Source organism: Microcebus murinus, chromosome 1 (genome assembly GCF_040939455.1).
Source record: "Microcebus murinus isolate Inina chromosome 1, M.murinus_Inina_mat1.0, whole genome shotgun sequence".
NCBI lineage: Eukaryota > Metazoa > Chordata > Mammalia > Primates > Cheirogaleidae > Microcebus > Microcebus murinus.
In genome coordinates, this window is record NC_134104.1 from 55353662 (window position 1) to 55367598 (window position 13937).

The following is a 13937-nucleotide window of genomic DNA, read 5'->3' on the forward strand; positions in this document are numbered from 1 at the left end:
GCTGTGAAGTAGGCTGATGCCACAGCACTCTAGCTGGAGCAACAGAGTGAGACTCTGTCTCAAAAAAAAAAAAAAAAAAAAAATTAAAGAACCCACCAGCACTGAAGCGCTCGGTTTTAATTTTTTGAAGTCCTATTGACATGGCATTTCTTTTGGTGCTTGGAGCAAATAATCTCCTCTTCCGGCAAGGAAACCCTGGAAAGTATAATTCTCTGATAGAATAGAGACCACCTCATCCCTGAAGGAGATACAAAGCTTAAACAGACATAACTCTGGAGGCTTGTGCTTCTATTAACATGCTTTTCTTACATTGATGGAAATGTTTTGTTTCTATTTCTGGAGGAGTACTTCTAAACTCCACTTCCTGTTCTCTCTTCCTCAACACTTTCCTCTGTGTAGGAATCTTCCTGCCATCCTGGACTGGGTGAAAACTCAGAAGCCCGGAGCCATGGGTGTCAACATCATCACGTCTGACTTCGTTGACCTGGTGGACTTTGCCACGACTGTCATCGAGTTGAATGACCTCTTACAGGAGGACAAAGCTCTGGCTAAATGCTGATTTAATTTTTTATTTAACTTAATGTTGAATTTGTTGATCCAGGGTAGAGTTCTGAAGGGTTTCCTGTTAGGATGGCCCCTGGGCAGTGATGGAGAAGTAAGAGGAGGATGGCATTTTTCTTTTCCTTCCTCACAGGGCCATTTGGATAAAATTACAGGGCTTTTAATTGCATTTTTCCCAAATGAGACTTTTAAAAAACTTAAGTCCAAGGGAAGAAAGCATCTTTCTTGTGAGCAAGGTTGGGACCTCCCCAATGGCTTCTGGTGGTGAATGGAATACGGAAAGGGTCTGCAAGTTCCACTGGGGTATTGAGTGTCCTCTAACTCACCCAGTTCCCTATTGTCTTCCAGGGTTTTGTTTTTGAGCCAGTGGAAAGGTTGAACCAGAAAGGAATTCCTGGTCAACAGAATGGCTCATTACAGGTGTAGACTGCCCTCTGGGGTGGCTCTAACACCAACCTGGGGCTGTGAGCAGGAAAGGAGCCAAGCACCAGTTCTGTCTAGGATTGTTGAATGTCGCCATTTCTTCGTGAGAGAGTAGGACTTATCACCAAGCTGTTTCAACCACAGCTGTTCTTGAATAGCTTGTGCTGGTAACTGGTCACCTTCATTTTTCAGATAAACAGTGCATACTGCCCTTGGTATCAGAAATTATGTTTCCCAGTTTTAGAATACCAATTCCTTCCTCTTTCTTTTGGCCCTTTTCTAAAAGCGAAAGGAGCAATGATGGGAGATCTTTTCAGCGTGGGGCCCAACAAGAGGTAGACATGCATGTTGTTGCATGCCAGACTTCTTTGATTTAATTCTGTAGCTTTTTCCAAAATGGCTGCCAGGTAAGTACCTGCATCATTTTGGGAAAGTCCTCTTTGGAGTGCAGTCTTCAAGCCAGATCTTGAAATTGCATTTCATTGTTGTCTGCCTAGGACTTGGATTTGTGCTGTGTGGGACACAATACTAAGTGGAAGGCAACTTGTTGGTGGTACCAAGGAGGCAGACGCAGGATGCGTGGGAAAGTGCAATGGCATTAAAGGAGGGTGCTCCAAGTGGGTTTGGAGCCATTCTGTAACTCCTTGAAAACAAGACTACCTCGAGGACATTTAGGATGACTTGTGTGTCATCAAGGGAGAAATACCCACTGTTGGAACATTTCCAGTCCTTGTCTCAATTGTTCTACTTTCTGCAGGTTGTTTTGAGCCTACAAATCACTACTGCATGAGGGCTCTGAAACTCAAGAGGGTTTTGTTTTTAATAGATAAGAGATGCTTATCTATAAAGAGCCCTCTTGTGATTTGATTGACTTATTTATTAATTTATGTATTTATTTATAGATTAACTATCTGCAGTGCTTCTTACTTCAAGAGCACTCACACAGGAGCTTACTGAACTTTTGTCACCCAGGACAGATGCTGCTATGGTCTTCCTCCCCTCAACAGGACTGCGCATCTCAGGGCTGTGAGTGACCTCTGACTCTGCTGTAGATGTCATGGCCCCAGTTCTGCTGGGGACAGTGTATATGTGTGCACACAGCCCAGATCTGAGGAGTCACTACCAAGCCACGCCCTGGGACAGAAGATGAAATGGGTCATGAAGAACTCTTAGCTCTTAGGTAGACCCTCCTGAAGAGTGCTTGAAAAGGAAGGAGCTAGAAAGAAAACTAGGCATGAGAGTGTGTGCACTTTGCTGCTCCTCAGCACTATCTGAGGATCCCTAAGGAAGTGTCAGCTTCTGGATTCTTAAGGAAGAAATCTAAACACGAATCCAGAATGGATGTCTGCATTTATAAAGATTGACTCTTCTCAGCAGTTTCCCATTTCTATCTTTTGATGCTCATAGATGAATTTTGCATGTTACCCACAGAGAGGGGTGTCTTAGGTGAGCTATTAAAAGCACATACACACCCCCAACTCTTGGTCTTCCAGCCTTTACTTTCTGTAATGTAATTTAAACCCTGACTTTTAGCTTTTACAAGCTTGAGGAGGTCATAACACAAATGACTCTGGGAAAATCTGGTTGAACTTTCCCTTGTCTTGCATCTGAACCCCTCCCCATAGAGATTTCTGGGATGGTACTGTGGAATTCTGTAGGGTCTTCTCTGGATAGAAGGAAGAAAGGGCATCCTCTTACTCTCTTAACTTGCCCTCAATTCTGGTGTTAAACCCTAGTGGCAAAGCTCTGAAATCCCCAGTCTACCCTCAGGATTTTATTTTTGTTGTTATTGTTTCATCTTGCTTTTGTTTTTAAATCTTAATCAATTACTAGGGACTAGATCACTTCCCTTCTTTTAACCCTTTGTTATCAATATTTGACAAAGAGATAAGGAGGCAAGAGGAGAACTATTCTGCTCTGTTTTATTTGAGCCTCAGCTTTTGTCTGGGTGCTTGGTGCTATGAGGCCAGGTGCATTGACAAGTTACCTACACGGGATGCCAGTAACACCCAAGGGCTGCTGACTGTTCCGTGAAATGTTTACTTGATTTTCTCCATTGGTTTTTAAATAGATAGTTGCACTTCACTTGGGTTCTAACATTTAACATATAAGTGCACCTCAGTGTTTGCATGATAAAAGTCATCAAGCATGTCACAGAAACACAGAAGACTGCACCGAGCTTGCATGCATGGGATCCTGCTCTGCCTGGTGGGTGCAGGTGTCCACTTCTTTGCGCTGCTAGGGTTGCCAGACTTGCTTCCCTTTTGAAAGTCTGCACTGGAGTTCTGGGAAGTAGAAGGAGAATTATTTTCAATTTTCCCTCAATAACACCCTCAAATTGGCAGAATCTCTGTCTCAAGAAAAAATTGCTTAACATATTGTAAAGGGTGTGTGCCTTCTGCTCCTTGATTTCAGGGCCAGACAGCAGAACTCAGACACATGGGACAGATGGAAAATAGACGTTAGGGCAATGACTCATTATGCAACTGCCAACAATATAAATGGTGACCCAACCACATTCCTTGTTCTCACAAGTTCTAGAGAATTTTCAGAGCAAAACAAGGCTCTCGCTTACTTAGAATTAACTTCAAGATCAGCTAAGAAGCTGCTTGACTGAGCCAAAAAGGACTTTAGTTTAACAGAATTGAAGTCATATTTATTCCAAATGTAACTGAGTTTTTCATGAGCTCCCTGGACCATTTTGCACAGGGCCACATTTCCATGGCTTTGTGGCAAAGGGGACCATCCCAGGTTTCAGCTAGGTTAGAGCAGAGCTTACAGTCTGGAACTTTGAGTCTATTAGAGCTTCTACTGTGGTTCATGAGTATAGAAGATATTCTTAGGATTGGAGAGAAAGGTCAAGATGGACTTGATGGAAGGAATTGAAGTTACTGAAGATTAAATTTTAAGTTCATGGCAGATCTCTAAGAAGGTCATGCCAATTTTTTTTTATATTTGCTGTTTTAGACTTGATAGTAATTAAGTTTAGTCATTTTCTTTAGAGCTAAATGCAGACTCTAGAATTCTTGAGAACAATTAAGCCCCAGTCCAAACCCGGGATTTTATATAAACTTAAAGAAAAGCACAAGATCTGAGCCCAGGTAATAATAGATCTTAAGAATCTTCTTTCAAGACTTCATATTCAAATAAAAAAAACTTACGTTTCTACTCCAGAAGACAATGTAATGGTGCATTCCAGAATTAAATGAAGTTTTGTGATGTGTCAGGATTTTTCTCTCTCTAGTTTTTGGAATCTGGTCATCAGAAAGTGCTCCCCAAGGAAGTATTATTACAATCCAGCTAGAAGGTTTAGCAAAGAGCTAAAGACGAAGCAATAGAAGAAATCTGGACTGAAATGAAACTACTTCTTTTTCCCTGGAAGCAAAGAGTTTACATGAAATCAGACCATCTTACAGTTTTAGTTCATGCCACAGCTAAAGTTTTTGTAATGTTCTTTATTTGGCTGACTGCAGGTTTTTACTGTTAAGTTCTGGGAAACAGTGTGGAGCTAATGAACACAGCCATGAGACTCCCCTTTCGTATCTGAGCAAGTGATCCTGTGCTACATCTTTCCTGGTTCTCTCATCTGTAATAAAGATGCTGTCTGCTACTTCAGTGCTGAGTGTTTTGCAAACCTTGGTTGACTATCTTTCCAAAATATAAGGTCCCTAATGTTTAGATTAAATGTCTTATGCTCAGGGGAGGTGCAATTGTGGTATTCTTCCTTCTGTGGCATGTGTGGAGAATGCTACTTGGGTTTATTTTCCAAAAGTGTGGTGTAGGATGGAAGAACTTGTCCAGGAATGGCACCTTTGATGATCTATAAAATGAAATGTGTAGCGTTCAAAGAAATCTTCCAATGTATGTGTGGGCTTCTGAGAGGTGGACTTTCCCAATACACACTAAACAATCTTGTTATGCCAAGAGGAAACGTATTAGAAATTTGATAGCATCAAACATCCAGACTGACCAGAAGTTTGTTTTGTATGGCATGGAACATGATTGTCCCTCTAAGTTCCACCAACTGTCTGGTACATGTTGGCCCTCCGCCTCGGCCTGCTCCCTGGTATTAGCCACCATAGCTTTGTCACTCACACACATTGCTTTGGGACACACAGGAGTGAACTGATTGGGTGGTAAGTGTTTAGCTAGAAACTTTACCCTTAATTCCAGATGATACTGAGCAGCTCCTTCCTGCCCCAAGAGATCCACTATCTCTTTAGTGTCTGAATCCCCCAGCTTCCTGGAATACAGACTATTCCACTAGAAACAGTGACACCAATGGTACTATATCTCTGAACTGGCCCTAACCCAGAAGAATGCCATACAAAATGCTATTGATTTTCTTAAAATAGCACAGTCTTAGACACTATAAAAATATTCTAAGATAACTCTGTCCTGCAGCGGATATAGTATTCAAGTATCTCTTCCAACAAAACCTCTTCTTGGGACTTTCAAACTCATTTCTAAGCCAAATAGCTTAGATAAAATATTTCCCTTCTTTTCTCTGGGAATGCAATCTCACAGTCTACGGGGGCAGCCCCATCAATAGTCTGGAGGCATTTTCTAAGTCATTCCTTCTGATCTCCTTCATAGGTTACCACTTTCTCCTCTGGTCTTCTGAACTTTTTCCATCATCTGCTGATTACTGTTAATCACAGGATGCTGGCAAATTACAGTGGAAGGCACATGTATGCAGTGCTGTCCAACAGACTCTTACTATAGTGGTCATTGCTCCTTACTCTTCTCAAATGCATTATTCTGCCCGCACCCCACACACACACACACACACAATCATTAGAACTATACCTGATTGGAGCCCAGAATTTGGGACCAATACTTAATTCAAGCAGCAGGTGCTTACTCACAAGCTCTGAGCCCAACACGAAGCACAGCACATTGAAAAGTCAAATAGGCCTTTGGTAGCTTTGTACATTTGCAATTTTACATTTGTTATTAGCTTACAGCACTAATAACACTTCAGTTGTGAATCTATAGTAACAATATGATAAATCTTAGAACATATTCTAGAAATAGTGGTACCTTGCTGCTATTATACTTACTAATTTATACCCCAGTATTAATAAGTATTAAATACAGATTGTGTATGCATTATTTATATTGTGTACATGCCAACTGTAATACTTAACCTTACTGATCAGCAATTAGAAAATACAGAAATTATTATAGTGAAAATAAGTCTTGGTCAATTCAGATGACATGTGAATCTGATAAATGCTCAATAGGTATTGTATTTTGTCCTCTATTGCTTGCTTTACACTGTAGTGCATGCTGTTTGCTAAGTTAAGTAAAAATAATAATAACAAATTATACCAATTTTAATGTTAGGATTAGAATTTTGCATATATGCTGCTTGATACTCTGAAATGTATTTTGTGGCTTAATTATCTCATTCACACACATTTCACTTGGCATTTTTCCCCTAGGAAGTAATTGTTCAATTATCTCTCTCATCTTCTTTCTTGTAACCTTGATTAAACTACTTACTTCAACCTAGAACATTGTAAAGCCAGAATACCTCATTTTGACAGTTAAAACATTTAAACAGATATGATGACATGATGTGATTTCTTGTATTTGATTTGAACTACATAAATAGACTTCAACCTAATAATAAATATAAAACTTTGGCAAGCACTTTTCCTTTGTTTGAATGAACATTTTGTTATTGGTCCACTTCTAATTTTGTTTTAAAGAGCTATAGACTCAGCACCAATAAAATACTTCATTATACAGTACTGGATGAAAATCTTCTCAGGCATGTCTAGCACATATTGGGATTAGCTAAAGGTGCCTGCAATCCACAAGGTAAGTAGTGCATGAAATGTGTACACAACCTTGTCACACGTGCTTCTCCAAGCTTCATCCTTAGCACTTCAGTTACTTCCACAAAGCTTAGACCAGGCCTTACTGACATCCACATCTCATCTGACCCACATTAATTTGAGTCATTGCCGAATGCCCAGAAATAGAGCTATGCAGAGATTATGTATTTGTGTGTACAAAGAATAAATAAGGATGGAACTGCAGTTTCTATTGCAATATTTTCCTTCTTTCCAATTCTTTTAAATAGGATATCTAAGACCACTTAATTTCAGTGAATTCTTTTCTTCCCTATCCTCTATAAAAATAATGGGTTGAGGTGAAAGTCCTTTGTAGAATTTAGCAAAGATCAGATTAATTCTAAGTGACTATTCATTTCATATAGTCAAATGTTGGAACAGGCAATTAAAGATAATTATATGTCCATTCAAGTTATCCTATAAATATAAAAACATAGTCCTAGTCAGGATTTTCTGCCCATATTTATAGTTTTTGTTTAGCAAATCTACCATACTATCTTCTGATTGGCTTTAATAAGCACCAGTTTCAATCATTCCTGTTTGGTTTTTAATAATAAATTACATGATATAAGGAGGGCTAACTCCAAATATAAGCAAAGCACGTTTGGACTTAGCATACATAGTGCAATAGCAAAGATACTACTGGCCTGCCCCAATTTCTGAACATATACTTGGGTTGAGACATTGCCTCTATAACAACGGAGCTCTTACATTATGTATGAACTCTTCAACATCTAGTCACAGATTAATTTGTCATATTGCAACTAGGTCATAAACATTCTATTTAGTACAGAAGCTAAAAGTAGCTATTTCAGAAATGCACAGACCTGGGGTTTTATCCCAATTCCATCACAACTTTGCTGTGTGTCCTTAGGCAAATTAACATCTCCACATATATAGAATATAGCACTAATAATACCTAATATGAAGGGTTATTGTGAAGACCAAATAAGAAAGTATATGAAAAGCATTCTAGCACAGAGCATGGTGCATGGTAAATACTCAATAGTAGCTATTAGGCTTAGCAGTAAGGGAAGGTACTTTGCACCCACCTCCTCCAAATGGCACCCAGCACAATCCTTTTGACATGATTGAATGCTAACCTTTGTGTTGATTGGTAAATGACTTAGCAAGAAATAATGAGAGATAAAGCAGATAAATTTGGACAGTGAAAAAGATTGTGAAAGCTCTTTGTGTGACAAATTCATGGGGGCTGTGCAGTTGAAAGTCAAGGCAGCTGGGGGTTTAGACTGGCTCAGTCATTCTAGACTGGGCACTAGAGACAAAGTCTTTGGGTTTAGCTATTGGTGGTTCCCATATCTGGAAGATTCCTAATCTGGAGGTGCCCATATCAGTATATATTTATGGACCTGATTCCTGGAGATTATACTTCTTTATATCTTAAAGTATATCTCAGGAAATATGGCTAGAAATATGTATTTTGATGTGTAGCCAGTTGGAGAATTACTGGACCAAAAATGGATTGTTCAGAGAGTGGAATTCATGCCACTGGTGGTATGCAAGATGATGTGGGGTGGAAGATGGCCACATCCTTAAATAGCATTAATATCATTAATTACTTAATCAGTTCTGATTAGTAAAGAGAGAAGTCTTAGTTTAGTGATGAAACCTCTCTATCCCTTGCTTATCAACCAAAACCCAAAAGGCAATAGTATCTAGCTAACTTTAAATCTCATTTCATTTGTATTGTATTTATTTTATGGTTACCTTCTCTTTGTAGCAAGTGGTCCTGAGTTTTCCATAGTGATATAAAATTTCCTTTCAAAATAAATTTATTTAAGTTTTTTAAGGAGTCCACTAAGGAGAAGCTATGGGAATGACCTAAGTGTATGATCCTTTTCAGGCTAAAAAACGTGCAATTGATTCTACCACAATTTATTTTGCCTACAACTGAGTTTGGTTGTGCTCTTTCTAAACATTCTTCACCAGCCAACTAAATATATAAATAAACTGCTATTTGAGATTGAAAATCATCTCTTTTTTTCATAAGGGAAATGTCTTCATGTTTCCTGTAGAAATCCAAGCTTAGATAATCTCTCTCCATGTTGTCCTGAGGAACAGGGAAGAAAGGTCTTGGAGTCACTCAGTCTTATATACAGCTGAACTTGGTAAATATGGAATGCAGAGACCAAATCCCATTTCTTCAACTTTGAAAGTGATGTCCTTTTCTGTGAATCCCTGAGGTTAAGAGGCCTGAATGTCCTGGATTTTTGTTGTGTTTTTTTCCAAAGGAATTCTTCCTGATCAGCAGTATGTTTCTTTGTTTACCTCTCTGCAAATCTGCTCACTATAACCAAAGGAGTGTTATTATTTTCAAGACTTGAAACCTTTCATTCTCAGAGAGGATGGGAGCTTTCAAGGGAGGGACAGTGGCCAAAGCCCATAAGCCTGAAACCTCACCCAGGATGGCCTGGACAAGCGCCAGTAGGACAAAAGCACTAGTCAGATCAGGGTGTTTTCACAGCTGGGTAGTGTTTTTGGACAGCCTGGGTGGGGAAGAGGGACAAAGAAGTATCAGCCTCTGACCAGTAGCATCATGAGATTGAGGGAAGCCTTAGACAAGCAGATGGCTTTAATTTAAGGGGCCAAGCATCGAAAGAGTAAGATTTATTATATAGAGAAAGGCCCCAAGAAGTAAAGTTCTTGTTGCAAAAGGAGACCACCAAAAGCTGTTCTTTGTTTAACCTAAGAACTTAGCTGCTTTTTGGTCTGGACACTGTCCTGCCTTGATCTTCACTGATGTTTGCTCAACCAATTCCCAGAGGGTCTTACTTTTAGGGCCTCCATGAATTGTAAGGGGATACAGAAGAAGACATTAGGCTACCTTTTGCAAAAGCTTCCCCTACCAACAACTTTGTGAGTGTAAAACTAACTTGCCACATATCAGAGAGGCCAGTGGACTACTTTGGGGGGGGGCGGTGCAGTGCCCCAAAATGACACACAAAATTTTAGATGAATTTTTCTCTGGCAGAAAATCCAGAACTTTCATCAAATTCTTGAAGAATGTATAGTCCTAAAACCACTGCCTTTCAAAAATGCCTATGAGAATAAATTATTTAAATGTTAAACAAGCAAGGATGGCAAATTTAGGCTAGCACTAGAAAGCCTTGGTTCTTCTTATTAAAAAAAAAAAAATCTAAATTAAGACTCTTGTGGATTTGTTCACTATGGTGCTCTCTTTCAAGAGGTAAGGTCAGATAAAGCAAGAGAAGAAGAAACAAACTCAGCTAAGTCCAAAATGTCTTAAGGAATAGTTAGATGGGATCTAACAAGAGAAGGTGTTCAGGATCCAGAGGAACCAGGCAGGTAGACAAGGGACAGCAGGGGCACGATGTACAGATCTGGGCACCACATGTCAGAGGGAAATGGGTAAATTGGAGCCTTCCCAGAGAAGGGCAACCAGGAGAGGGAAGGGTCCAGAAGTCATGTCACATGAGAAGCTGGAAAAGCTCGAACAGGAAAAACTGGGAGAAAGGTGACAGGGCTATCTTCAAATATTTGAAAATTGGTACATGACTTGGTTTTAGACTAATATGATGTCAGATATGGAAGGGATCAAAGATCATTTGTGACAGGAGCCAATGTCATAGGAGAGAAAACTGAAAGATGGACTGACTGATGGAGGCAGAGCTGGGACTAGAGTCAAAATTCTGACGCCCACCCCAGCACACTGTCTCACCATTCCTGGCTGCCTGAGTGCCGCGTGTGCAGGGAAGAGCTAGGACCCATGAGTTGCCATTTCGAGAAGGTAGAGTTTAGCCAAATCAAGATCATGACTATGTGGAATGGGATGCTAAATGAAATAGCAAGTTCACTAACAAAAAGTATTTCTAAGGGAATGTTTGTTTTCTATTGCTCATATAACAAATTACCACAGACTTGATAGCTTACAACAACGTATGTTTATTACTTTGAAGGTCTAAGATAGGCCCTCAGGGTTGTGTTCATTCTGGAGGCCTTAGAGGAGCATGCATTTCCTTGTCTTTCCCACTTCTGGAAGCTGCCTGCACAACTTGGCCCATGGCTCCTCCCTGCATCTTCACAGCCAGCAGTGCATCTTCAGTCTCTGGCTCTGCTTCTGTCAGCACACTCCTCCTCCACTCCAGCCTCTTATAAGGCCCCTTGTGCTGCCTGGATAGTCCAGGATACTCTCCCATCTCGAGATCCTTAACTTGATCACATTTGCAAAGTCCTTTTTGCCACGTAAGGTAACACATTCACAGGTCCTGGAGATTAGGACGTGCACTTCTCTGGGGGACTAATTCAACCTACCACAGAAAGGATACTGATGCTGGCACTGGCTTTAGAGTAGACCTGGGTTCAAATCCTGACTTCAGCACTTACTAATTGCATGACTGTTACCCCTCTGAGCTTCAGTTTCTTCATCCATAAAATAGGGATGAAGTCCTAAGGTTATTGTGAGGACTTGTGATGAAATGCATAGCATATAATGCATTCTCAATGAATCGGTAGATATATTTATTCAAAGAACTGTCAGATGATTCTCACCATACAAGAATATAATAGAAGAACTCCATTATTAAATGGGAGATTTGATAAAGTGACCTCCAAATTCCCTTCTGAGTTTGCTAAAATATAAGGGAGTAAAATTTTCCTCCCAGATGTAAATTATTCTCAGAGTCTCTGGTCCACTTCCCAGATCCAGTTACAAGGTAACCGCTCTCCTGGATAGTCAGTAGCAATCAGACTGAGCTTTCAGCCCCCGACAGTCCTGCTGTCTGATTTTGTCACCCAGCCCTCTGGTTGGATTTGAGCAGGAGTAGGAGCCTGCCCTGGTGTGTGATGATTGGCTAGACCAGGCTGCTGAGACCAGCGCAGACTCCCTCCTTCACGTCTGTCAACATACCTGGCTGCAAGCAAGTCACTGCCCGTGACCACTATCTGCAGGGCCCAGAGAGCAGGGAAGGAAACAGAGGGGAACACCTCACTTTCATGCTTGGGGAGAAGTAGAAGCCTGTGTTGATGCTTCTTCCCAACATCCCAACCTCTTCAGCAAGTGTTGGGACAGCCACGGGCTATCACTGCTGAGCCAGGAAGAAAGCTGAGGGAAGAGTTGAGACTGAAAAGCAGCTATCAAGGTAAGTGATCTGTCTGGTCATGGGTCCTTCTCACAAGATTACAAAACAAGCACCTTGCATAGTCTTGTAACCAGAGTGTCTCTGAGGATGGTCTGCTGAAGGCGACTGTGGTAGGTGTGAGTGTGTATGAGGGGAATTCAATCATTTGCCCATCGGCGTGTTCTGGAAAACAGGCTATATTTTCCTTCCATATTCTCTTGTTGTTGCTGTACATATTTCAAACATTTGTAAAGTTTTTTAAAAAAATCTGTCATTATAACATATTTGTTATTTGTTGAAATTTTCCACTAGTAGTGGCTCCACAAACATGACCTTATTCCAGAATTTTGCTTGTATGAATTTTTTCCACTTTCACGATATACCATAGAGAACAGTGTGCGTATAATTCAGAGGGCTGTCAACCTGTCATTTGAGGGAGTTAAGTGCATTTTCTGCTTTGGAGCCTAGAGAGTTAAAAGTCCTAAAACTACTGGAGCAGAATCAAGCCTATTTACCTAAGCTTATCACTCTGGGCACACAGGTCAATCATTTACTGAGGCAAGGCTGTTTCCTGCCTTGAACGGAAGACCACCAAAGCCTTTTCCTGACTGAGACTCTTTATAGAATAGACACAGGCAACATAGAAGGAACCCTTCTCAGAAGCTATCACCTATATTTTCTTCTGCCCAGAGTAAATTTTTATCCTACCCAGAGTAGTAAATGCCACAAGGTCCCTCTAAGTTCAGTGATAAATATATATGAGCAAGATTCATACACAAGCCTGATACCTGGTATCACCTCAGGAACAAGAGCCATGACTTTAGAGATAGCTCTGCCTGTCACTGGAGGTCTATAGGGAAGAAGTAGACTAACTATGGAACAAGTGATTAAATGATTCCTGAGGTAAGACAAATTTATGAAGTAATCACCAAAAGAAACACTTGGAATTTTTCCCCTTCAAGTCTACATATTCTGGAAATATGTTATTTTTAATGAACATGATCCATTCTTCTTTAGATCCAAATATATCTCCTCTAATTTCAGCAACATTATCATACTATCATCATATTCACCTGTCAGGCCTCCGCAGTGGTTTCTGGTTCTTGTAATTATTTTTTTATTTCAGCATATTACGGGGGTACAAATGTTTAGGTTACATATATTGCCCTTGCCCCACCTGAGTCAAAGCTTCAAGCATGTCTATCTCCCAGACAGTGTGCACCGCACCCAATAGGTGTGTATATATCTATCCCTTCATCCCCCCTCTCATCTGCCCAACACCCAATAAATGTCATTACTATATGTGCACTTAAGTGTTGATCAGTTAATACCGATTTGCTGGTGAGTACATGTGGTGCTTGTTTTTCCATTCTTGGGATACTTCACTTAGTAGAATGGGCTCCAGCTCCATCTAGGATAATACAAGGGGTGCTAGATCATCACTGTTTTTGTAGCTGAGTAGAATTCCATGGTATACATATACCACATTTTATTAATCCACTCATGGATTGATGGGCACTTGGGTTGTTTCCACATCTTTGCAATTGTGAATTGTGCTGCTATAAACATTCTTCACATTCTAGTGAAGAATGTGTTTTATACAATGTCTTTTGTTCTTTTGTGTAGATGCCCAGTAATGAGATTGCTGGATCAAATGGTAGATCTACTTGTATCCTTTTGAGGTATCTCCACATTGCTTTCCACAGAGGTTGTACTAGTTTACAGTCCCACCAGCAGCGTAGGAGTGTTCCTATCTCTCCGCATCCACGCCAACATTTATTGTTTTGGGACTTTTTGATAAAGGCCATTCTCACTAGAGATAAGTGATATCTCATTGTAGTTTTGATTTGCATTTCCCTGATGGTTAGAGATGTTGAGCATTTTTTCATATGTTTGTTAGTCATTAGTCTGTCTTCTTTTGAGAAGTTTCTATTCATGTCCTTTGCTCACTTTTTGATAGGGCTGTTTGATTCTTATAATTTTTAATATT

General features: G+C 40.3%; 2 protein-coding genes across 10 annotated transcripts in view; both read left to right on the top strand.

The window, feature by feature from the left end:
• Nucleotides 1-6914, top strand: part of PLCXD2 (phosphatidylinositol specific phospholipase C X domain containing 2) — a 50793-nt gene extending 43879 nt beyond the window's left edge. The window contains exon 4 of the mRNA XM_012787432.2: nucleotides 400-6914. Coding sequence (XP_012642886.1) covers nucleotides 400-559 — 160 coding nt within the window. The 3' untranslated portion in view covers nucleotides 560-6914. The remainder of the gene's footprint in view (nucleotides 1-399) is intronic.
• Nucleotides 6915-11688: 4774 nt separating this feature from the next.
• The window catches only part of PHLDB2 (pleckstrin homology like domain family B member 2), a 210363-nt gene continuing 208114 nt past the window's right edge, over nucleotides 11689-13937 (top strand). For 2 of the 9 annotated variants that reach the window (XM_076001341.1, XM_012787448.3), the window contains exon 1: nucleotides 11697-11968. The gene's annotated coding sequence lies outside the window, so the exon portion shown is untranslated. Of the gene's footprint in view, nucleotides 11969-13937 lie in introns of all 9 variants that reach the window. The other 7 variants (XM_076001310.1, XM_076001318.1, XM_076001338.1 and 4 more) reach the window with 5 other exon arrangements.